General features: G+C 38.8%; 3 protein-coding genes and 1 long non-coding RNA gene across 4 annotated transcripts; 2 read left to right on the forward strand and 2 right to left on the reverse strand.

The window, feature by feature from the left end:
* Positions 1–1362: 1362 nt before the first annotated feature.
* On the reverse strand, positions 1363–2327 carry LOC138140042 (uncharacterized). Its single transcript, XR_011162428.1, has 2 exons — positions 2193–2327; positions 1363–2131 (listed from the first exon to the last, which is right to left on the reverse strand). It is a non-coding gene; the product is annotated as an uncharacterized lncRNA (long non-coding RNA).
* ptc (protein patched) lies at positions 2292–15186 on the forward strand. The gene is made up of 5 exons (XM_069060712.1): positions 2292–2632; positions 6070–6596; positions 10265–10745; positions 10809–11420; positions 13212–15186. Exons 1-5 carry the CDS (start codon positions 2531–2533, stop codon positions 15012–15014), a joined length of 3525 nt encoding a protein of 1174 aa, XP_068916813.1. The 5' UTR covers positions 2292–2530; the 3' UTR covers positions 15015–15186.
* On the reverse strand, positions 15143–20630 carry bgm (bubblegum). The gene is made up of 9 exons (XM_069060715.1): positions 20433–20630; positions 19595–19647; positions 17631–17838; positions 17446–17580; positions 16868–17063; positions 16712–16813; positions 16263–16660; positions 15378–16216; positions 15143–15323 (listed from the first exon to the last, which is right to left on the reverse strand). Exons 2-9 carry the CDS (start codon positions 19617–19619, stop codon positions 15250–15252), a joined length of 1977 nt encoding a protein of 658 aa, XP_068916816.1. The 5' UTR covers positions 19620–19647; positions 20433–20630; the 3' UTR covers positions 15143–15249.
* A 204-nt stretch (positions 20631–20834) lies between these two features.
* On the forward strand, positions 20835–25195 carry LOC138140035 (BOS complex subunit NOMO3). Its single transcript, XM_069060713.1, has 13 exons — positions 20835–21063; positions 21113–21212; positions 21260–21388; positions 21439–21593; positions 21640–21802; positions 21855–22091; positions 22141–22309; positions 22364–22622; positions 22675–22865; positions 22921–23099; positions 23237–23950; positions 24002–24195; positions 24244–25195. The coding sequence occupies exons 1-13, from the start codon at positions 20930–20932 to the stop codon at positions 25115–25117; spliced, it is 3498 nt and encodes a 1165-aa protein (XP_068916814.1). The 5' UTR covers positions 20835–20929; the 3' UTR covers positions 25118–25195.

The following is a 25195-nucleotide window of genomic DNA, read 5'->3' on the forward strand; positions in this document are numbered from 1 at the left end:
ACACTTAAATATTGCTTGGGGCTTTTAGAATTTTCAGAGCTTTTGGTTAGAAGTAGAAAAATGCAAATACATTTTTTCCTGTGGTAGATTCGGTGTGTCAATAATATTAATAATAATAATAATAATAAATTTGCGCTTTATAGGTAATATACACGAGTTTATAGTAAACACTTCTGGTAAGAATAATATAAAACAAAAATAAACACGATATAGGTATAATAAAAATAATAGAAAAATTATCATAATTCACGTGCTTATTTATTTTTTTGTATAATTATTATGGTAATACAGTTAAATATGTTTATTAGGGGTACCCACAGATAATGTCATTTTTTTGAAGGGTTAAAATATAGGTTATAAATCGTGGCGAATTATTCGGAAACAGATGACGCAAGCACTAATTAAATAATGATTTGGTTTTGTGAACAAAAAATATATTAGGTACTTTGCAGCAAGACGCTGCGCGACCCCACGGTGCAATCGCAATAAATTGAATCGATATCATTGGTGCAAGTGGCTAGAAATAAAATTGTCCAAGTCGAGGAGTGTGATTGTTCAGTATGAATTTGGAATGCAAAATTTGGACGGACGTTCAAAACTGATCATAAATTATGGAGAATGTGGGAGGTCAAATATCAAAAATAATTAAAATTATTTTGTAAAATCATGACATAGTTTGTGGTAAATCCTAATACAATGAAAGAAAATATAAAATGATGGTAAGCCCGCAACCAGTAATTCTTCCTTGTAGCCGCTCATTCGTTGATCGGAGTATAGATAGGAGACGATCATATCAGTCATTCCATCTATAAAATGTTGTATTTTAAGTTATCAATGGAAAACATTTTTATTGAGTATAAAAGGAACGATATCGGTTTTTAACCCGAGATTAAGCGATAAAAAATTATTTTGCTTTGTTATTTTTTTTTTAATTACGTAAAAGATAAACTTGTGGATACGCGATTATCTTGAATTGTAGAAATAATTACTAAGACTACTTCATGATTGTCAAAAATGTAATATAATAAAACATATTGAAAAGAAAATCGAAATAAATTTGTAAAAATATGTACATATGTAATTGAAATATAACGATAAAAGACGACTTTAAAATTGCATATTATACCTATTGTAAAATAATGTATCGCTTGATTTTAGGAAATCATATTTGGTAAGCTAAGTAGGTATGGCGTTTCTGTAACACATTTGTTATTTTTATGACTCACATTAAATAAATATTTCTGCAAAATGTAGAAAAGATGGTTAAGAATGTCAGATTAAAAAATAATCGGATTCTTCATCAACTTGTAAGAATTTCATTTAATCTAGTCTAGAGTTAATCTGTGTTGTTTTATCTTGGGATTTAACAACGAGTGTGGTGAGGAAATCGTTTGAAATACGAGCAAGTCGAAGAAAGATTAATATAACAATCATGTTATATATTTATTGTTAGTGTTTTGTTAATGCTGTTAAACTATTGTATTTATTTGTAATCTGGAATTGCAATAAAAAGATGATGTCACTTCCTGCGAGAGCACTTGTCGGATTAAAAGTTGAATTGTGAAAATGTGCGAAGTTTGTAAATTGAAATGAAACGTGGATTATCGGGAAAATGCGATAAAGGGTGATAAACAATGCGGGAGGGAGTTCGGGGTTGATCGTTCGCGTAAAATCGGCGTGCCGGGGGTGATTTCAATGATGGTAAAAATTGTGAAGGTGGGATTTTGGCGAGCATCGATCGATATCGTCGGTAACAATTTGGAATTCCGTCGGACGAGCATGTGAAAAGATGATTGCAGGCGGAAGTCATACTAATTATCGGGATTCTTTTGAAAGCCGCCGTCGTCGTCAATATTATGTTAATTTATTAACGCTTTAAACAGTTTTATATTTTCATTCTAAACGAAGAGCAAACATCGGTCTGCGTGAGGTAAATCGTCATTACAATCGTTGCATAATGAAATGAAACGGCGGAATACATTAAGAGATTAATTACGTCCGCGACCGAGCAAGGATGTGCACCGGCGTCTGGAGGATGTCGTCTGGATGTGAAGGAAGCGCGGTGGAGGTCCTGCGGATGGAGTATGGACGAGGATGGAGGAGGAGTCCGTGGTGGATCGGACGTCCCAGGCTGGTGACAAAAAAAAAACATAAGTAATGTAATTTGGAGAATTTACATTCTAAACATATACCGTGGGTGGTCTTCGTTCGGAGAAACTCGACGCCGGTCGCCTGTAGAGAGCGACCCAACCATCGCGATTACAATGAACGCCAACAGCTCGGCAGTCGGCTCCTCAGCTCGGCAGTCGGGCAGTTTACGAGGCGGTGTCGGTCGTGGTGCATTGCTGCGTGTCACTTTGTTTATTTACACCAGGTTAAATGTCTCCGCGGCGCTGAGGTCGTCGAGTGTGTGCTGCCCCGAAGAGGGTGACGAAGATGTTTGGGGCGCCAGGCCTAGGGCCCGCCATGCGCAGCGTGCTCTGTGAAACGCGTGCTTCCGAGAGGGCCCGCGCCCGGGCCTAGCCAGAGGATGGCATCTTCGGAGTCGTCGGACAAGGAGCGGCACGAGTCGGACCTCTACGTCAGGCCGGGATGGGTCGACGCCGCCGTCGCCCTGGACCAGCTCGAGCAGGTAAGCGACGCGTGCGGTGTGCGGCGTGCGGCGCTCGCCGCCGCCGAATCAGGTGTGACAGATGATTTGGGGCCAGACCTGATTGCGGTCTGGTGGGCGATGTGCCGTGTTACGCTAGCCTTGGTGGGACCACCGGGTTAGCCGCGTGTGTGGTCCGCTAGCTTAGCTGCTTAGCTCACCTGCCCGCACCCCGCCCCTTGCGGCACCGACAGCCGCCCCCTCCCGGCTCATCGCCGTCCGTTTCCGGATAGCCACCCTGCCGCAGCCCCGACAATCGCCGCCGCCAGATCCGAACGATTTATTTCATCGAACGTCCATCCATCGAACGCACTCCCGATCTTGCAAGGTGACTGGACCGAACCGCGATTAATATTCCCGCCGCTCGGCGGCGTTTATGCGTTTATGGAATTGGAACGATTTTTATGCCGCACCGTTTAAAAGGAAATGCAACAACGACCGACTCCCATCCACGACCTCGACGTCTATTCAAAACTCACACTCGCGACTTAACCCTTATCGATTTTACACCCTCGCTTAAATATCGATCACCTTGTTCGCGATAATTACCCGATTACTAAAACACGTTTGCGACACGGCATTCAGGCCGGATTTTTCTGCACATTACTCGCACGATCGCGACCTCCGATACTCGATAAATCTCACGAGTTTTACATTTCGATTTTTTTTTTTGATGACTCATTTTTTGTTCTTTCATTTTCGAAAGATTACAATTGGCAACTTTTTGCGAAAAAATAATTACATACATATACAGTGGTCCGATATAGAACCAATCTTTAAAACATTCAACGTTCATTTTACTCTTCCACAATTCTTAAGTTTTAATTAATTAGTCTCTCGGGCACTCTATTTTGGAATATGTATATGTGTTGATTATCACCAGCACTTTTTCTCCTGCATTTTGGTTTTATTATCTTTTCTTCATTAAAAAAAAAAAAATTATTAATTCAATTTGACAATCTCTGCAAATTGTTTTCAGAAAAATTAACTCTACCACGTTTTAAAATAGTCAATTTATTTAGAATTCAATATTTCTTTGCTTCGTTCGGCTAAAACAGCTAAAAAGCCGTCAATGTACTTGTTCTTTTTTATTTTTCAAAAATTCACTACATTACATTTTCACATAATTTTTTAAATATAAAGCAGTTCCGAAATAGCATCACTCCGTTGATACACATACATTTGAAACCGAAAAAATTGCGATCAAGATCTCTGGTTGTTTTTTTGTCTCTTAATTTTGTTTATATTTTTCAATTTTTGACGGATTAAGTTTTTATTTTAAAACCCACAAGTGAATATTTTTTCTTTTGTCCTTGGGTCGCTTTATATTATTCAAAACTTCAAGATCAAATCAATTATCGAAGTTTTCCAAAATAAAGCGCCGTAACACTTTTTGAAAATATTAAAAACAAAAAAAACCGTTGTCTTATAATCCCGTTGTTTTATCGAATAAATGTTCAAAATGCACCAGAGTGGGTGTAAGTATGATTGAGGTGTTGTTGGTCATTACCACGGTGTCACGTTACTCATGGATAATTGCTGATACAGCTGGCGCATGTACATATTTACAATACTTGATCGATCAACGATTTGAATAGATTTTTATTTTAGTTTCGTCGATTTCATCTAATAAAAACATCGAATGAATTTCAAATCGAGAATGCCGCGGACTGTCATTCGACACCTACATTTAAAAGAAGCAAATGACATTCCAAAGCACTCTCGATTTTAAATTGATTTGATCACATGATGCACAAAAATAACTTTCGAATTTTGTAATTTTTTATTTTGCTGGAGATCGACCTGATTTGCAAATTTTAAATAGAACACCCCATATATTTTCACCTACAAAATCAAGTTCGACACCGGAAAATTTCGCGAAAAACAATAATTGCACACAGTGAATTGCGATTTCCACCAAATATACGACAGCGGTAAAAATTTGGGCCGATCTTTTCGTCATTTTGTTTGTGATTTGTCAATGATCACGTGGTACATCTGTTAAAATAATACGGATTTAATCTTTTGCAATTGGCGGTATCAAAGTGAAAACTTTTCGTTAGATGTGAAATAAAAATACGACTGGTTGATGCGTACGGGGGATATGATTTCTTTAGCCCCCCCTCGGTCCCGACACCGTCTGCGCCAGTGTCTCACTCGTGCAGTCGAGCATTTACTCGGGTGTCCTAGTCGTTACCTAATTAACGACCGCTGTTTTAACGTTAAACCTTCAACTTCCTACAATTATGCGTTTAAATATTCCGCACAATCTTTGTCGTCATTAGCGTAACGCGTCGACGCTCACCCGAGATTTGCACGAAATTATTTATGTAAATAAGATTATGCAAAAGAAGCCGAACGCGTTATAAAGGCAGATACGATACGGCAAAGAAGTTCGCTCTCGTCACCTCCGAGCTCGTTTGTTTGCAAAACGACCAAAAATAATTATTGTTCCGACGTTTATTGTCACGCCGAAAGAGTCACGTCACTTGCGTTTACTGCTTTTCGATTTTTTATCTCGTCGAAAAGTGATGTCCAACAAATTGAACATCGGACAGAGATTTATTACGGATTGATAAACTTTCATCTTAGGAGTTTCAGCGGAAATGTTCAAGTGTGATCCTTATCATCCTCGACAGCTACAAAATTATTTTTGAAAAGATTTTTATTTTTGTACTTTTGTAAAAAAAATCAGAATGTTTCGGAACTATAAAAAGAGTTGTACGAGAAGAATAAGTAGATCTGAAAAATTTTGTGTGAAAAACACGCCAAGAATTGCAAAACTCCTAGCACAGGTAGTCTGTTCGGGGAAAATTTTAACGATGTCGGCTTATTAGTCGGTTACGGATTAGTAGAATTGTCGGAAAAAATTAAAATTACGTGAGCACTTGAGAATTCAGCTTGGACCGTTTGAATTGGTGTCACAATTAATGTCGAGTAGTGTATGTGATGTTTGCGAATGTATAGGCGTTCCGAAAGGCGGTTGCAATGTCTATTTGAGGATATACAGGCGTGCGGGAAGTCGGTGTGCGTTGTGATATTAGATATCGGTAGTGATGATGAAGAGATGTCGTTGGGGATAACGTCCGGGTGCATATATTAGAGGTTCGGTAGGGTCGGGGGGGGTTTTCGGGGTTGTCGGTGCGAGGGGTGCGGTGACAGCTGCGAGATCCACAATGGCAGCGGTCCGTGCGTAGTAGAACTGGTGATTGGCAATATTGTAGAATCGAAGTGTGGATGGAAGTAATTGTAGGCCCCGTAGGTAGTCTCCGCTAGCGTTGGACGATCCTTCCTAGAAGGACAGTCTAGGCGGTGAAGTGCGGCGGAGATTGCCGTATCCATATGTATGCTTCTTGGGTGGTCCGCGTGACGTCAGGCCGCTTCTTGGGTGGTCCATTGCATGGTATACTCTGTTGCAGGGCAAAGCGAGCGGAGACCGCGGCATTCTGTGGGTTCGTGGCCGAATTCAGCGCCAGCTGCGCTCCCTGGGCCGCATCCTCGACACGCACGCCGGCAAGTTCCTGTTCGTGAGCGTCCTGGCGATCGCCACCTTCTCCGTCGGTCTGAAGAGTATGACCTTCCACGCGGACATCGAGCTGCTGTGGGCCGAGCCGTCCTCGGGCGTCGAGGCCACGCCGCAGGAGATGCTCTCGACGCACCAGATGGTGGTGCAGACGGCCGTCGAGCCCGACATCGATCTGCTGCACCCGCACGGCCTCCTGGAGCACCTCGCCCTCATCCAGGAGGCCACGCAAGTCACCGTCAACATGTACGACATCACCTGGCGACTCAAGGATTTCTGCCAAGCTCCGAGCATACCCAACTTTGACGCTCACTACATCGAACAGATTTTCGAAAAGTTCATGCCGTGCTCGATCGTCACGGCGCTGGATTGCTTTTGGGAAGGCTCCAAATTGCTCGGACCCGATCATCCCGTACAGATACCGTAAGTTGGGGTGGTCACGGCTTCAACATCTGCCCTTTTATGAAATCCTCCGAATTCCTACCTACCACAATCGGTGCCCGACGGACGCCGAACTCCAAACAAAAACAAATTTAGACCCGTCCGATCCGTCCTCCGAAGCATTTTTTACCACCATCGCAAATATTATTGCGAACTTACTTCCGTCGTGGCTTGTGCGATAATTGTCAGTTTTGACATCTGTACCGTTGACTCAAGCTCAGACGTGATTTCTAACGGTTACAGCATGCCGATAGAATCTAATTTTTTTATTATACAGTCTGTCACACTTCACCATCGCATTCATAGTTTTTCAGAGCTGAGATGCCATTCTGACATCTCGTCGTTCTCTTACGGTCAAATTCTTTTGTGAAATTACTGTATTGAGATGAAAGAATTCTTTTAAAATGAAAAATTGATTTTAGTATTCTGAATACGAAACCGAAGGTCAGTTTTACAAATACAAGACGTAAATAATTTTGTAGTAAAAATAAAGTGATCAAACCAACTGCAACATTTTTAATTACATATTGACGTATCAAAAAAAAAAGTCGAAACACTTTATAACATCTCAACAGTTCATTAACTGAATAATTAGTCAAATTAATTTGATTTCATGGAATGTTATTTAAATAAATTTCCTGTAGTATGTGATAGTCCTAGATTCGGTGTATAATACCCTTTTTTTACAATTAACTAAATTGGACCATTACGGCACAAGACGGTAACGAGAACTTTTGAGCATTGATTAATTGTGAGTTAAATTAAAACTATCGTTTGCTTCGTCACAATTAAAAAAAAATCTGATATACAGGCTGATATGTATGTATATGTAAACAAAATCGTACTATTCGATGATTTTCATTTTTTTAATTATTTCTTTTTACAAAGATTTATTGAATTTATAATAGCTTCATTTAAAAATACATAAAGTACATAATTAGTATCACTGCTGTATGACAATTGAGCAATTGCATAATAAAAAGCAATTTGCTTCGATCAACTTTCAAAAGAATATCTTTTTGAAGACCCAGTTTTGTAAATTTGAGCCATATCTTGTTTTTTTAAAAATATTTTTCAAATAATTACGAATGTACAGGGTGATTAAAAAAGTCACTATAACTTTGATGCACGCTATTTATTAGTTCTCAGATATTTTTTTATGTTTTTAAAATATGAACTGCGAAAGATTGAAATTTAAAATTGACTGTTTCATTTGTTTTATTTTAAAAATCGATTTTCAAAAAAAACTAAATTTAATTTGTATTTTTGAAAATTGAAACCACTGTTTGCTTTCTAATAAGTTTCTCTAGTAGTTGCAGATATACAGGGTGATTTAAAAATACCATGACATCTATTTATGGTATTTAATGGTTTTCAAATGTTTTTGCACTCATGCAATTTTTTCTTCACAAATTTACTTCTTATGCCAAAGGTCTAATGGCTAAAGAGATGTCTTGAAAATTTTTATCTAAATTTTTTTAATACATACAGGTGTCCCACTAAAGGTAGTCATACTACAAGAAAAAGAGGAAAAAACCGTGTCAATTTATTTAATTTTTCGCAGAATTTTCAATTGTTTCAAAGCGACTTGAACATCTCAAAAATTTTAATACATTTTTAACAAAATAATTGATTTTTTTGAAGTAGAAACTGCTAAAATCGGTCCATAAATAATAGAGATATAAGACCTGAAAGTATATACAGGTGTTATCCAACTCCACGTAATAAATTTAATTACCAATATAACTCTTTAAAATAAACATTTTTTACATACATTATTTTTTTTATTCCATAACACCATAACACTTCCATAACACCCGGTATACAGAGTGTAACAGAAAAAAATGCATTTATTTTAACTGGTAATAAGACTCATCTACTACAACTTTTCTATATTTTTTTTTCGAAAACAAATTCTGAAGGGTTTAAAAAATTAATAAAAATTTACTACTCGGTTATCCGCCAATGGAACAATTTTAATCTAACTACATTTAATAAAGAAACAAAACAAGGAAGTAACAAGAACAAACGAAAGTGAAATCTTTTTGTTCATGAGGCGCAATTGTAATTTCTCATGACTCAAAAACAGCAGTAATAAAAGAAAAACAACGAAAGTGAAACCGTTTTATTCATCAAATCTAATACGAAGGGAATAAAAACATTCAGTTTTTACGATTCTTGTTTAAAAAACTTTTCAAATTTATAAAATTGCATTCAACATCAACGGCACGTCAAAATAAAGGGGGGACAATTGGCAATTCAGTTTTGCAAATTCTAAGAAACTTTATTTAGAAAAGTTGTTGTAATTGATGAGTACTATTACCAGTGATAATAAATGCACTTTTTTCTGTTACACCCTGTATACATTTAAAAAAATATATATTATGTTATACTGCATATTAAAGGATCTAAGCATGATTTTTGATAGATTCATACTTCACTTAATTTTTTTCATTTTAATCAGGTTAAAAAAAAAACTTAACAGTGAAGCTCACTCAAATAATTGCACCCATACAGAGCGATTCAAAATTTACTCTATGGTACTTGATGGTTCTCGAATGTTTTTTTTTTTTCTAGAAAAATTCACCGGACTTCAAACAAAGTCTGATTTGTTGGTAAAGTTTATCCAGCGAGAGATTGGTTGACATAAAGATCACTAAATTCTACGTAGAGAAAGTAGTATCTAGCGCACGTAAAATTTGAAATATATCCTTCAAGTAACATTTTTGCCCGGAAATTATGCTCTAATTAATGTATTCTAGTGCATTTTGTAGTGTTGGGTTAATTTAATGCGATTCAAAATCTCCCAATTTCTCACTGGACGAAGTATGTATATACAGGGTGTTTTTGAAATGTGTGCACAAATTTTAACACCAGCTACTGGCTTAATGTAGAACTCGAAAAAATATTTAAAAAATTCTGTGTCAAAAAATAAAATGACATTTATTTTTTGAGGTACAATTTTTTTAAATTGCTTTTAGTTCTCTACGTTGTCCTACAACCTCCTAGGTAAAATTTCGGCACATTTTAAGAATACACCCTGTATATCATGTTTTATAAAATGTACGCCAATGCGAAGTGACCTATAGAAAATATGCTTTAAAACAAGGAAACCGCATTGGTGTACGTTTTATAAAATATTATATACAGGGTGTATTTTTAAAATGTGCCGAAATTTTACCTACGAGGTTGTTTGACAACGTAGAAGAGTAAAAGCAATTAAAAAACATTGTAGCTCAAAAAATAAATGTCATTTTATTTTTTGACACAGAATTTTTTAAATATTTTTTTCGAGTTCTACATGAAGCCAGTAGCTGGTGGTTAAAATTTGTGCACGCATTTCAAAAACACCTGTATGGATATGTATACAGAGTACATAATTAAAAAAAATGTTTTGCTTAAACAAGACCGTTAGAATAAAATATTTTTTACGGCTGCGAATCTTGTATTTTAACTCGATAACTCAGTTTTGAATTTTAGAAATTTTGAAGTTTCTCTTTGAAAAACAAGTGAGAGTGTCTTGTATTTACAACGTAATATTACGTCGTATTTAGGACGTAATTTCATTTTAACACTTAAAAATTGTTAAATTGAACATTGAATCATCAAACATCATCGAATTTCGTTATGGACTGTATTTTGTTTTTCAGATACACAACAGACAAACACGTTAAATGGACAAACCTCAATCCCAGTCAGTTAGTATCCGAATTAAAACAAAAAGAATCCCAGTTTGATTATCATTCTTTAGAGGACTATTTAAAACGTGCCGGAATAACATCTGGATATCAAGAAAAGCCGTGTTTAAACCCTCGCGACCCGGAATGTCCAGTGACAGCTCCAAATTATAACTCGACTCAAAATTTAGACATTGGTGCAGAACTAACCAGTGGTTGTTACGGTTTCGCTGCGAAATACATGCACTGGCCCGAAGACCTAATCGTCGGCGGCGTCATCAAAAATAAATCTGGTCATATTAAACAAGCCAAAGCTTTACAAACTGTCGTACAATTAATGGGGGAACACGAGTTGTTCGAGTACTGGTCCGGGCACTACAAAGTCCACCACATCGGTTGGAACCAGGAGAAGGCGACCACGGTGCTGAACGCCTGGCAGAACAAATTCGCCCAGGTTTGTGTTCGTTCTCACAGTCGAGGGAGCGCGTTGTGAACTAATTCGGTTGTTCGTTTCCAGGAGGTGGATCGGCTGACGAAAATCAAGAAGTCCCCCTCGTACATCTTCGTCACGTTCTCCACCGCCAACCTGAACAAGATGCTGAAGGAGACGTCGAAGACGGACGTCGTCAAGCTCGGGATAGTGCTGGGGGTGGCCGCAGTGTACGGTTGGGTGGCCCAGTCGGGTCTCGCGGCGCTGGGGGTGATCGTCTTGGCCAGCTCGGCGGCGGCGGCGTTGGGCGTCTGCAGCCTCATCGGACTGCCGATAAACCTGCTCAGCACCCACGTGTTACCTTTCATCACGGTTGGACTCGCTATGAGAGAAATGTTCCTTATTTTATCGACGCACATGAGGAATCTGTCCCCGCCGGAAGTGCTCCAGCGGACAGGTCCCACCATCATCTCGGCGGCGTTAGTGAATTCCGCCGCGTTCTTGGCCGCCGCCGTACTACCCGTGCCGGCGCTACGTGTTTTTTGTTTACAATGTGCGGTGCTGGTTATTTTTCACGGTGCCGCCTTGCTCATCGTCTTCCCTTCGCTCTTGGCCCTCGAACAGCGCTGCCGAAAGACTGACGTACCGTGCTTCCGGAACGAGGCCAAATCCAAGACTACCAACAACAATAACGATCCGGTGAGTTTTTCTTATTCTTCGGCCGTGTCGGAATTTCACCAAAAAACGACTAACTTAACACGACGATCGCCAACGACACCGACATGTGTCTATTAGCTCCGCTTTTTATTACGACAATCTCTAATAGCGCTTTATGCCACCGTTATTTCTCTTTTTCTTCACATTTTTTCACATTTTTAACACCTTTTGTACAATTTGCATAATCATATTTGATGTGTTTTTTTGTACGCGCTAATTTGCTTACAACATACCTACCATTCCACCGATAAAATTATATATTGCGTTTCTGTTTAACAATTATTATTTATGACAGGATTTATTTTTAATTAAAAATCAAATTGATAACTACATATATCATTCTAATCGGGACAAATATATTCATTCAATTCACCAATAATTATCGGAATTTTTGTTGCCATTTTTTACTACGTACATCACACAACACGTCCAGTTGACGCCACAATTTCGACTATTTCTTCAAACATTCATTAGATAATTCTACACACAGATTCTACACTTGTTTACATCTACTTTTAATCACAACCTCCCAGACCACTACCAGATGGCGCCACCATTTAAATCACATCATTTAAGAATCATTCACTTCTCGACCATTCATAATTTTTATAAGTCGTCTAATCTCACTAATGACTTAAGTATTTTGCTGCCGCACATACAGCTGCTCCAGAAATACTTGCCTACTTTTTTTTATTCTGCATTCAAACACGACAGACCTGCTTTGAAAAAATTACTCATTTCTGCCAACCTGCAGTGAAAAAATATAAAAAACAATTCCATCTACACTCACAATTTTTTTCTTTCTATTTCAGTGTCATAAAAATCATTTTATGACACTGTTTTGAACTGAAAACACTTGCACCAAGTTCAATTTTATAGTATATTTTCTAGTGATTATCGAATATGGGGTTGGTATTAATAGTAAATGCCAGTGTTAAAAGTGAGGTCATGTGAATCCATACCTATTGTAAGATCAAAATAAACCATTAAGGGGGTAGATTATTATTGTAACAAAATTTGGGAGACAATTTGAAATTTAATTTTCAAGGAAATGACATTGCTTCATCAATACCAATCCAATGTCATTAAAATAAAAGTCACTAGATAATAATAATTTTATATTTAAAAAAATTAAATCAATGAAGCCGAAATAGAAAAAATAACATGTTACACTCGTTTCACAAGACATTTTGTCGAACTCGTTCCTTCTGAACTCTCTCGTATGACAATATACGGCGTGATCAAGAATAAATAAATCTGTTGGTGACAATGAAATTTTGAATGATTTTGGTACCAGTGAATTTAAACGCCTTTGTGGTTGTCAGCGTTGACAGGCAAATTTGAAATTCACCAACAAAGGCAACAAAGGTTCATTTTTGTAATAGCATAAACATAACCAACATTTTTTTTTAAGTCGTCAAGTTAAAACATCCGGTCAGTGCCAATTAAGAGACAAAAAAAACACCAATATTTTTCAATTGTTTCATTGCCAACAGACTCAGTCATTGTTGATCACGGTGTACCTACTATTTTTTGTTGATGAGTTGACGAATTGTTATTACCATGTCATGCATTTTATGAATGCTTCAAGTTTTAATGTTTTACATAATTATTCGATAGGAATACTACTTTGATTATGTTACTGTTTTACGCATGTATGTATTACAAACAAAATAATTTGCGTAAACGGATTCATTGAATGAAAAGAGATAAGAGTAATAAATGAATTGATTTTGACCGGAACACATTTTGAAATGGTTGTTTTTGTTGCAGGAGCACGGGGAGAATTTGTTGACGGCAGAGGTGATCTGCCAGCAAAAGAAGAACCTTTTGACGTGGTTAGTGAATCGCTACTTCACATCAGTGCTTTTTAAACCGTTCGTGAAGGTGCTTTTGTGCTTAACTTACGCTGTGTTGATAATTTTTTGCGTCTTTAACGGTCTCAAGTTAGAATTCGACGTTAGATTATCGACATTTTTACCAAAGAACACACAGGAGTACAAATATTTAGAAGCTCAAAATAAATTCTTTGGTTTTTATAATTTTTATTTAGTAACAACCGAGTTGGAATATCCTTTAAATCAACCGCTTCTATACGAATACCACTCTTCTCTAACTAAAGTACCTCATGTTTTGAAAGACTCGAACGGGGGCTTGAATATGAACGACTTTTGGTTGGCGAATTTCCGCGATTTTTTACTAGACTTGCAACAAGAATTCGACGACAATCGCAAGAACAATTATTTAAATAGTGAAAAGTGGTTTCCCAACGCCACCGAGAAAGCAGTATTAGCGTTTAAATTGTTAGCACAGACCGGTATTGTAGAGTTTCCAGTGGATAAGAGTCAGATTTATAGGAAGCAGCTCGTGAGTGACGGTATTATAGATCCCAAAGCGTTTTACAATTACTTGTCGGTGTGGAATACGAACGATCAGTGGTCGTATTCAAGCTCCCAGGCGAATCTTACACCGAAGCCTTGTCAACATTATAGTTCAAAGGCTGAGTTCGATTTAAAAATTCCAAAGTCGAGACCTCTTGTTTATACTCAAATGCCATTCTACCTCAAGAATTTGAAGAGTACTGGAAAGATCATAGAAACGTTGAAACAAATCAAACAGATTTCCGAAGAGTTCAATCAGAGGGGATTGAAAAACTATCCGATCGGACTAATTTTTGCTTATTTTAACCAGTTCCTACTGCTGGATCGCCTGCTGGCCGTCCAGTTCCTGCTGACACTGCTGGCGGCGGTTCTAGTAGCATGTGTTCTTGTACAGTGGACGAAACTTTGGTGTTCCATATTCAGCATAATAATCTGTATGTTGTTGATGTGTCTGGTGAATGTAAATGCTTTAAGTGGAACTGTAGGTGCGTTACACTTCATAATCGTGAGTCGTAACGTCTTCCTGATTTTGTCAGGATTTCTGAGCGCGCTAGGAAATTGCGAGCGTCGCCTGAAAATGTCCTTAGAATTGTACGCTGAACCGATACTGAAAGGCGATTTTGGACTATTCGTATGTGTCTCGGTATTGGCCACTTCCCAGTTCGAATTCGTCCAGTGTCACTTCTTCACGGCGCTGTTGATCTCCTTGTGCAGTTCCGCCCTCAACTCGCTCGTCTTCTTCCCCATCCTGTTGGTGATCGCTGGTCCCAAAGCCGAACTCTACCAGTTGGAGCACAACGACCGGATCGCTACACCCACGCCTCCCCCACCTCCGCCGCCCCCCATCCGAACCCCGACCTACTCCAAACCCTCCCGACGCAGCAGTTCGGTGAAGGCCACTCGCGAGCCGAGTCTTACCACTATCACGGAGGAGAGCTGCAATCAGAGTATTGTGGTTGAGCCACAAGTTACTGTAGAGTACAGTAGTCCAGAATCCAGTTCTAGTGGCCCTTACACAACCAAAGTAACCGCCACTGCTAATATTAAGGTAGAATTAGTTGCCCCTGTATATAGATCTAAATGTTCTAAGTGTCACAGATCGAAGTGTAAGCGGCGACAGCAGTGTCGCTGTTGCAAGCAGGATTCAGACAGTAGCGATAGTAGTGCCGAGGCAGAACCCTGCCCCAGTAGCTAGCATTTTGTTACCATTTAAGAAAATTATGTAAAATATGTCTATATTGCATATATGTATACTTACCATATTCACTTATTTATTTAAAGAGATGATGTAAGATGGATTCTAACTTTAAATTATACTCAAGGTATTATTTATATTATTTTATAAGTAAAGAATATTTTGACAATAATCACTTTCTTTTACCCAAAAACCGCAACTACCAGCTCCGTATCTACAATCGTTTATTCTCATTTTACACGTACATTTTTTCTATAATATCCGCATATTTGGTTGTCACGATGTTCCTTTTCACTTTCATCGTTGGCCCTGCAAGCATATCGTCAACTCACCCCCAAAACTCCTCCACCCTATCGATCTTACCCAACTCTCCCGTGGCCACCGAAAAATCCACCGGAAGTATCGACCACTTCTGGATCCTTTGAGCGTTGGAAATCGCCTGAAGGTTCACCCTGTCGATTCCTTCGTCCAATGCTTTGCGGAGTTTGGGATCTGGACCTGCCGCCAAAATCTCGCTGACCGTTTTGGCCGGACAACCCAAACCCTTCAACCAGTCTTGCACGCTTTCCAGCAACGTGTCCAGAGGCCTTCCGGTTTCCGGTTCCACGTCCGTCTTGAACGTCACCAAAACCGACAAAAACTTTCTGGTATCGCCGACGAGGAACGCGTTGCTGACGTGGGGCAGCTCCGCTTTGACGAGCTGCTCGATAGGCACTGGCGCCACGTTCTCGCCCCCCGCTGTAATGATCAACTCTTTGAGACGACCCGTGATGTAGATGAAATTTTTGTCGTCGATGCGGCCCAGATCCCCCGAGTGCAGCCACCCTTCCGAGTCTATCGTCTCTTGGGTTTTCTCCTGGTCGTTCAGGTAGCCCATGAAGACGTGCCTGCCGTTCATGCAGAGCTCGCCTTGGCCGTCTTCGCAATTGACCGTTTTGGTCCTCATCCCCGGCAGCGCCGTTCCGATGGTGTCCAGGCCGAAGGAGTCGATGGTGCAGAGCGTGTGGGCCCCGCTGGCTTCCGACATGCCGAACGCCTCCATTATCGGCAAATCGATACTCAAGAAGTACTTTTTGATGTCGGACGCGAGCGGCGCCGCCGCCGACGCGAAAGTCGTGCACCTGTTCAGCCCCAGGGCTTGCTTGATCTTCTTGAAGATGACGGAACTCGCCAAACAGTATCCCCAACTGTTGCTATTAATCCTGCAAGAGACGGATGATTCTTTGAGCGTCGAGGACGACAACGTACCCTTTCATCCTGTTCAGGTGGTGTTGCAAGGCTTGGTTTTTGGCCCACGACGATAGAGCTTTCTTGATTCCGGTGTTTTGGGCGGCGATTTGCATCATCTTTTCGTGCATTTTTTCCCAGACCCTTGGGACTCCGAGGAACTTTGTGGGTTGCGCCTCTTGCAGCGTGTTTATTAGCGACCCTTTCAGAGCGTTCGGGTCGGCGAAATAAATACATGCCGCGTTCAACATTACCAAGTAGATGTCCACTACTTGAGCCGCTACGTGACTTAAAGGTAAGTAACTGACGATGATTTCTTCGCCTTTCTTTATGTCTAAACGTTGACTTATCGAAACAGCGTCCCAAGTCAAATTGTCGTGACTCAGCATCACGGCTTTAGGCTTGCCCACAGTGCCAGACTAAAATACAAACACATTTTTTACAGAAATATTTGCCACCTGGACACTTACAGTAAACACCAAAGTACAGCACTCGTTAACTGCCAGAGTTTTCAGTATTCTGTCTAGTTCCTCGTCGCCTTGATCTCTACCAATTATCATCAAATCCTCCCACTACAAAAAATCGGATTTAGATCCTTAATCGATGTTCCGGTTCACAATACTTACACTCACAACTCCAGGACTTGTGGGCTCGCCTTCGTATTGCACTATTGCTTTTAAGTGTGGCAAACGGGATTTTATCGCAAGGATTTTGTCTAGTTGCTTTTGATCTTGAACAACAATTATGTTAGCTTTGCTTTGGTTGGCACAATGAAAACAAGCTTCGCTCGAGTTGGTGGTGTAAATGCCAACAGCAACACCTCTAAAATGTATAAAATAAATATCACTTGTGGACCATACTGGTGCGATTTTTTCTAAGTAAAAGAGCACGACTTTTGGACTTTCTCAAATTTTTAGTGAACACACATTTTTAAATACTACTGCGGATCACCTAATTGCACCTAATGACTTAGATTATTATGTTGATTAGTTTTTTTTTGTTTCATTTTATAGCTAACAAGATCATTAAATACTAGTAATAACCGTTGAAAGTAAAAAACCAATTGGAATTGGAGTAAATATTAAAACACCTCATGTTTTAAGGTTCACGCGTGTCATTATCCTTAATTAAATAATTGCATTGACGGTTGTCAGCTCCGATACGATAACAGAAATGTGTTATTTATGATTATGATTGTACAAACCCTGCGAATATAGCAGCCAAGTCTGCGATGAACCATTCTGGACTGTTAAAACCCAGGATGCAGACGGAATGGTGTCGTTCGAGTCCCAATTTGATAAATCCTCTGGCACAAGTCCGCACTAAGTCGTGATACTCCCTAAAATTTCCACTTTAGTACCTATCTGTCAAAACTTCCTCAATATTCACTTGTAAGATATTTTGTTCCATTTGCCCTCAGCCTTGTACGCCAACGCCGCATGGTTTGGATATGCTTCGGAGGTCCTCTTCAGGAGTCCGGGGACCGAAATCGGCGCCACAGTTTCGATAGCTTTCCCACTTTCGGGGATCCGGAGCCGCACAGGTTCATCTAGATTTGTTGTTGTGATCTCCTCGGTAGGCAAGATTTGGTCAGGACCTGAATTTATTGACCGATTCATCGATTTGTACCTATATCGTGTACTGGCGTAATCGGTACTATCACCGAACGAAAAATCCTAATCGGACTCAATTTCTTATCATGTTTGTGTTGTATCGCGATTGTGGTAAACACGTCAATGAAATGGACTTTTTCAAGAACCGGCATATCGCAACGCAACTGGTTCGGGCCGATAAAAGCCGACAATTTTGAATTTTAAATAGTATTGCTACCAGACATTTAAAACGTATATAGGTTTTATTACTCAGTAGGTATTCTAGTTTTAAAATGAATAATGGATGTTCATATCATTGGCAACCTACATATCAACTATAAAGGCTTCGCGCTGTTTTTAAGTACCTACCTATTTAAAAAAACGCATGCTGATAAAATACTTCGAAAAATGTTCGTTTAAGGCCCGGTTGCATAAAGCGAGGTCAAGTCGTTGTGAAAGTTAACATAATGTCAAGCGATCTGATTGGAGGATATTTAACATTTTATTTGAATCAGCCAATCAAATGGGCAGATTTATGACTTGACGCGTTGTTAGCTGACAGAATGTTAACTAAGCTTTATACAACCGGGCCTAAAAGTTTTCAAAATACATATGACTTATCAAATTTAAGAACATAAATATCTCATAATGACGCATTTGATTGATAACATTATAAAAAAATAATAAATCATGTAGTCATTTAAGAAGTTAATAAATGGTGTGGTCATTTAAAAAGTTAATAAATGGTGTTATCCGATTTAAAATGACAAACTCAAAGTGATTAATAAATAAATGGACAGTTTTTAGTTTGTCGTGTAACAAATATTACTTTTTCGTTTAAAAATGCTGTTCAAGACTTAAATATTTTTAGGCTCAAAAGTCAAAACGAGTCACATCGTTTAATCTGGGTTCAATTGTGAATTAGTACGAGACTCTTCAATTAATTTGTTTAAAAAGAGGAGATGTAATTTGGATTAAAATCGTAATGGGAATTCTAGATTTTACTTATTCAAAATACTTGAGACCACCGTGTGGTGATAGCGGGTTCCAAGTTCGACGTAAAACTTCTGAGCTAATAACAACAAAGCACTTAGAGTAATCACCGTTGTTACACCTGCCCAGTTGTGACATTCTAAAAATTATAAATAATTACGTATGTAGTAACACGGTTACTTGCATGTGTGATTGTACCTATTTGTTATCTCTATTAAAATAAGAAAACATTAAAATTAAAAACATACAATTCAGTTTTCTCACATACATTACAAATTTTTAATTTACATATGTACTTAAAGAAAAAATCTTTTTTTGTTGTGAATTTTCAAAGTTTAAAAAATAATACTAATTTCTCTGAACTGTCTGTGAGTACATTGTCCTACTTGCAACTTCTATAATTTTACCTGTTACGTGCGGTATCAAGGTTCAAATAAAAAAATATTTTTAGGACAACAATACAATAGAATTTTACAGTTCTCGAGTCATTTCTGGGAAACAAGATCCGAACGAAAAAATCGATTGTAGATTCAGTTTGGACGAAGCGGAAATCATGAATTAAAATATTCATCAGGGATATCCACACTCCTGTATGCAAAATAGCACACATCAGAGTTTAAAATGATTTAAAGTAAAAAACGCTGATTCGTGTTGTGTATTAGCGTAAGTTATCAAATGAAATTATGCTTTATCAGCGTTTTCACTCAGCAGGTGACTTAATTTAAGTTAGATTTACAATGCGGCAGTAAAGAGGCGTTTTGTACTTACCATTTTGCAGTTCTTTGGCCATCATCTACAGTCAATGTTCATTAGAGCCGTACCTAAAACACATCTGTCTGAGTACGAATGCAGTTTGTTACTTTAAACTTGACATTTGCACAGAAATTATGCAAATAATGTAAACACCGTTGCGGTAGGTACGCACAGAATGATTTTTGCCAAGAGAAAAAAGCGTTACCACCGCACGTGGACACCGACAGCGTTTAATTAACTTTCAAGACGAAACCTTAACGTTATTGAACTGTATATAATTTCGATTTTATTTATGTAACAAAATAATAAAAATCTTTAATATATTACTGGCTGCATCAACAATGCAATTATTGACGAAATAGTGAAGTGGTCTATTAAGTAGTTTGACTAATCGCTGACTCCTTCCCCTTCCCAAAACTAAATATTTTCACTTACTTACAGGACTATAGGTGTTTATCTCCTTCACTGGAACAAACACGGTGAATACGTAAAATCGTGCCGGCTAAACCTAATTTACAAGATTTTTTTATTATTTTTATGTCGTATTTAAAAGCGGACCATCTGGTTTCGGTCAATAAAAAGTTCATTTAGGGAATCCTAGATACGGAATGAAGTGACTTGTCTCGTCCTTGATTACCACAACGTAAATCAAAGTTTGGGTGAGTTTCAAATGGGTCGATTAAACGGAACTATGTGCGACAAAACGAGTGTAAAAATGAAGAAAGATGTTGTCAGACGAGACCACGTTTCACGTATTGGGTAATTAATTTTCAACTTGCAAATCCCAGTATTGGAACAAATCTGCGGTTCACATTGACGAAGGTCGTGACTTTTGTACGAGAATAACACTTACCCAAAAATGAAGCACAAGATCGTTGTATCAATACACTCTGATTAGTGAAAGCGTGAGGAAATGTATCTTTAAATTCGGTTCTTATCAAGAATTGTTTCACCCATGACCCAAAAGAGCACCATATGCCCAATAAGCACTATTAAATAGACTGATTCAAAATAACAACTGTGTCGAATCATTCGTGTTGATATCGATAATAAAAATAAAAAATAAAGTGCAAACCTGAATCACCTCTAATTAAAAGGAGGCAAGTCCAAGATACAAGTATGTTGCTTTTATCTCACAAAATTAGATTATATGAGCCATTTATTAAACAAGATAATCATCTTATAATTACTAATTCTTAAACAATTAATCACGTTGGCGCAATGTTTGAATTACGAATTCAAGAGATCAGTGCAGCCAACACCACAAATTTAACGTAACTAGTAGACGTCATGTCATAGTTGCTTGTGCGTGCGGGTTATTTTTATTTAAATTAGTTATAATTAGGAAAAATGAATGAAATACGTGTGATATTGTTCGTTTTAATAAACATTATAGTAAAAGAAACGTCGGGGAATATTTTGGGGTGCGGAGGATTCGTCAAAAGCCACGTTCCGATTGATTTCTCCAAAGTAGAAGTAAAATTGTGAGTATTTCAGGTGGAAAAAGTGCAGGTCAAGAGACAATTGTTCTAGGCTGACGAAACAAGGTATTCTTAAAGACAAAATCAACTGCGCCCCAAATAACGGCTATTATTTCGTTCCTTTGTACGATAAAGGAGAGTACATTTTGGAGGTTAGGTGAACTGTCATCACTATTCCTTCTAATTTGATCAATTCCAGCTAGAGCCGCCTCCTGGGTGGAGTTTTACACCAACTAAAGTTGATTTAGTTGTTGATGGCGTATCTGACCTGTGCAGTCAAGGCAAAGATATTAATTTCAATTTCAAGGGTTTTGGAATTACTGGAAAAGTAACTGGGACAAAGTGCGAAAAACTAGTTGTGAAATGTGTCTGTTATAGGTAGAGAGTCTAGGTAATGAAATTGGACCTGAAGGAATTGAAGTAGAGTTGCGTTCAGAATCAGAAACTAGAAAAACTATTACTGCCTCTGGTGGAAATTTTTTTTTCACACCTGTATATCCAGGAGCTTATGTTGTGAACATTTTAAATTCCAAGTATGTTGTTTAGGAGATTTGACACACAACTAAGATTGTGTTGTAGGTGGAAAGTCTGGAAAGATAGTGTCAAAGTCATTGTAGCTGAAGGAAATACTGAGTTATCTCCTAAAAGTCTTATTATACAAGGGTATGATGTCACTGGTTCTGTTAAAGATGAAGGAGAACCTATTAAAGATACTACTATAGCGCTATTTGCACGTACACCTGTAAATATTTAGTATAATTCTTAAAAACACAATTTTCAATGATACTTTAAAGGGTAAAGATGTCTCAGTTGACGGGTGTGACAAGAGCCCTCTACCGGGCGTGAAAGATACTAACAAACTGATCTGTCATGTTAAAACAAATGAGCAAGGGATTTTTAGATTTGGGGCTGTACCTTCTGGTAATTATTTTGTTGCCCCTTATTACAACGAGCAGAATATTTATTATCAACCAAACTCCATCGCATTTAATGTTGCTCACGATAGCGTGAAACTTAAGGAAAATTTTGAGGTTGATTTTGTTGATACCTGGGATCCAATTGCTTAATTTGTAATTTTAGATAATCGGATTCAACATCCACGGACGCGTCTTAAAATCGCCAAACGGAAATCCATTGGCTAACGCTAAAATATTCCTGAACAACAAAGAAATCGCCCAAACCAATTCCAACGGAATTTACAAGCTTGACAGGCTTAAAGTTGGGACATACAACATTCAAGCAATATCAGGTGGTCTCATCAAATCGATTTTATCGATTTCATTGTTTAATTGTGCAATTTTAGATGGTTTTCTTTTCAAAGAAGTTGCGATTAAGATGAACCCCAACAGTGAAATCCCCGATTTGTTTCCAAAATCCTATCGAATTTGCGGCACAGTGGTCAGCGACAAATCGCAAACTGTGACATTCTCGCAAGTGGGCCAAACAAAAATCGTGACGACGGTGTCAGACATGAATTCTGGACGATTTTGCGAATTTTTGAGTCCTGGTAAATACCACGTCCAAGTTGTTGTTGACATTGCTGATTCAAAAAAAGGGTTACAGTACGCGCTACAAAATCATCTTTGTAATTTTTTTTTATCGATTGGTTTCTAGATTTTTCCCGAAAGTGCAGAGCATCGAAGTGGAGTCGGAACAATCCGGGACGATAATTTTCTCGCAGTTGAAAGCTACGATCCAAGGCAGGGTCCGGTGTTTGACCAAGAACGACTGTGTAGGGTTGAAAGCCATCTTGAGACCTAGCGGAGAAACGGCGGAGAAGAATGAAGTCACGATAAATATATCCGGTAGAGTTGTGTGGCGCTGTCGTCGGTTCAGTACTCTTCATGTTGTGTTTTTCAGACGATTCGTTCAAAGTTTCCGATATATATCCCGGAATTTATGAAATCACGCTAGCGGACAACAGACTCTGCTGGAAAACTAGCAAACAAATTGTTAATGTCAATAATATCAGTGTCGAAGTTCCGACTTTTATCCAAGTCGGATATTCAGTGGTATTTATTTCGTCACACGATACAGAGGTAAAGAAATTTATTTCTAATTATTGCTTAATTTGTTTCGCCGTTGATTTTTAGAATTAAAATTTTGTCAGTTTGTATTTATTTAAATTTTTTGTACATATTTGATGAACTTTGAATGATTTTTGAAAATCTTTTAGGCGACGTATACGTTGGCAGGGCAACCAAAAGAATACAGCGTACAGATAAAGAAAGACAGACTTCCTCATTGCTTGGAGAAAGCTGGGACTTACACCTTCCAGTTGAAAGGTTGTCACAGTTACGATTCCAATAGTGTGACTTACAGTACTGATGCTCCAGTAAATGAAATATTTTTAAACGCCCAGAAACATACGATAACTTTTACAATTGAGTCGGACATGAAACATGGCGACGTCAAAGCTACTGTCAACATAGATGGCGTTAAAACGCAAAGTGGACCTCTACCTTTCATCGATAACGGTTACGTGGTCGAGTTGTTACTCAGTCCTAGCGAATCAGCAGTGATAGTACCTCAATCGGACATTCTATACTTCACACCTCCTATTTTATCGATCAACGGCCAGACAGACTGTCAACATTTAGGTTCAAAATTCAAGGCGGTTTTGGGAGTTGTTTTCCAAGGCAAAATCATACCTCCGCTTCCGGGAGTTTTGGTCACCGTCGAGACTGAAAACTCTGACACGTTGTTGGCAGAAACTGACGAGAACGGTGTTTACAAATTTCCACCACTTGACAAGTCAAAGTCTTACAAAATCGCAGCTAAGAAAGACTCGTACGTTTTGGTTGGTCCAAACAACGACGGGAATTTCCTCGCGCACAAACTAGCCGAGATCGTGATCGAGATTTTGGACAGTGACAAAACACCGTTACAAGTTTGTTAACAAGTCAGTGCGTAATCAATTTTTGAAAATGTGTTCTCGTAGGGGACTCTTCTGTCTTTGTCAGGTGGCGACAGCTACAGGAGCAATTTGCAAACAAACGAAAACGGGAAAATCGCTTTCCATTCCTTGAGCCCCGGAGAGTATTTCCTGCGGCCGATGATGAAAGAGTACAGTTTTGAGCCCAACTCAAAAATAATCACAGTAAACGAGGGACAGACTGTGAACGTGCAGTTGACGTAAAGAATTTGTTCTTGTTGAGGATTTGTGTAGACCTTTTGTTTCAGAGGGAAGCGAGTCGCATACAGCGCTTACGGTCAAGTCACTTCTCTCAACAGAGAACCTGAAGAGAGCGTGGTCGTGGTCGCGTTGGGTCTAGCCAACTGTAGTCACTTTTCCGAAGAGTCTACATCTGAAAGTAACGGACATTTCCGAATCCGAGGCCTCCAGCCGTATTGCTCGTACGAAGTCACCGTGAAGAACAGTCCCAACGGGAAGCACGCCATCGAAAGGAGCGCGCCGAAGCTTATTCGCTTGGAGAGTGTAAATCAAGACGTGCACGACTTGCAGATGGTGATTTTCCACCCGATTACTCACATGGATTTGCTCGTCAAAGTGTACGCGAGGAACCCCGAACACTACAAAAGCCTCAGATTGAAAGTCGTGTGCGAGTCGTCGTCCTCCGGTGCAGTCTACACTGGACGCGTGGACACCTCGTCCGTCGCCATAACGTCCGACTACAACCACGGAGTTCTAGTCCAGATACCTCCACTACCCATCGACGGAAAAACCTACTCGGTGCATTTAGAATCCAACTTGAACAACAAACCAGAACCAGAGCCCGAATTATTTGTCGCAAATTCGTCGTTCAAGTATGTCGAATTAGATTTCATCGTGAAGAACAGTATGGTCGAGCAAGACATCAAACAAACGTCAGTATGGACGCTGGTGTTCATTTTCGGCATAATGTTGGCCGTCTACAACATCGATAAAATCAGTCACTTTCTTAAAGAGATGTTGGGTGGATACGTCGCCGATTTTATAAACTCGGCGACTAAGAAGTCGACCGGGAACGATTACAGCGGAGACAACGAAGATATAGATCAAATCGTTCAGAGTATAAATGCTGTCAAAAGGAAACCAAAATCCAAGAAGCTTTAGTACCACTCGAAGTACATTTTTGTTATCGGTTTTATTTTCGATGTGTAAAAAATTAATAAAGATTTGTTATATCGTTAA

This window comes from Tenebrio molitor, chromosome X (genome assembly GCF_963966145.1).
Source record: "Tenebrio molitor chromosome X, icTenMoli1.1, whole genome shotgun sequence".
NCBI classification, from domain to species: domain Eukaryota; kingdom Metazoa; phylum Arthropoda; class Insecta; order Coleoptera; family Tenebrionidae; genus Tenebrio; species Tenebrio molitor.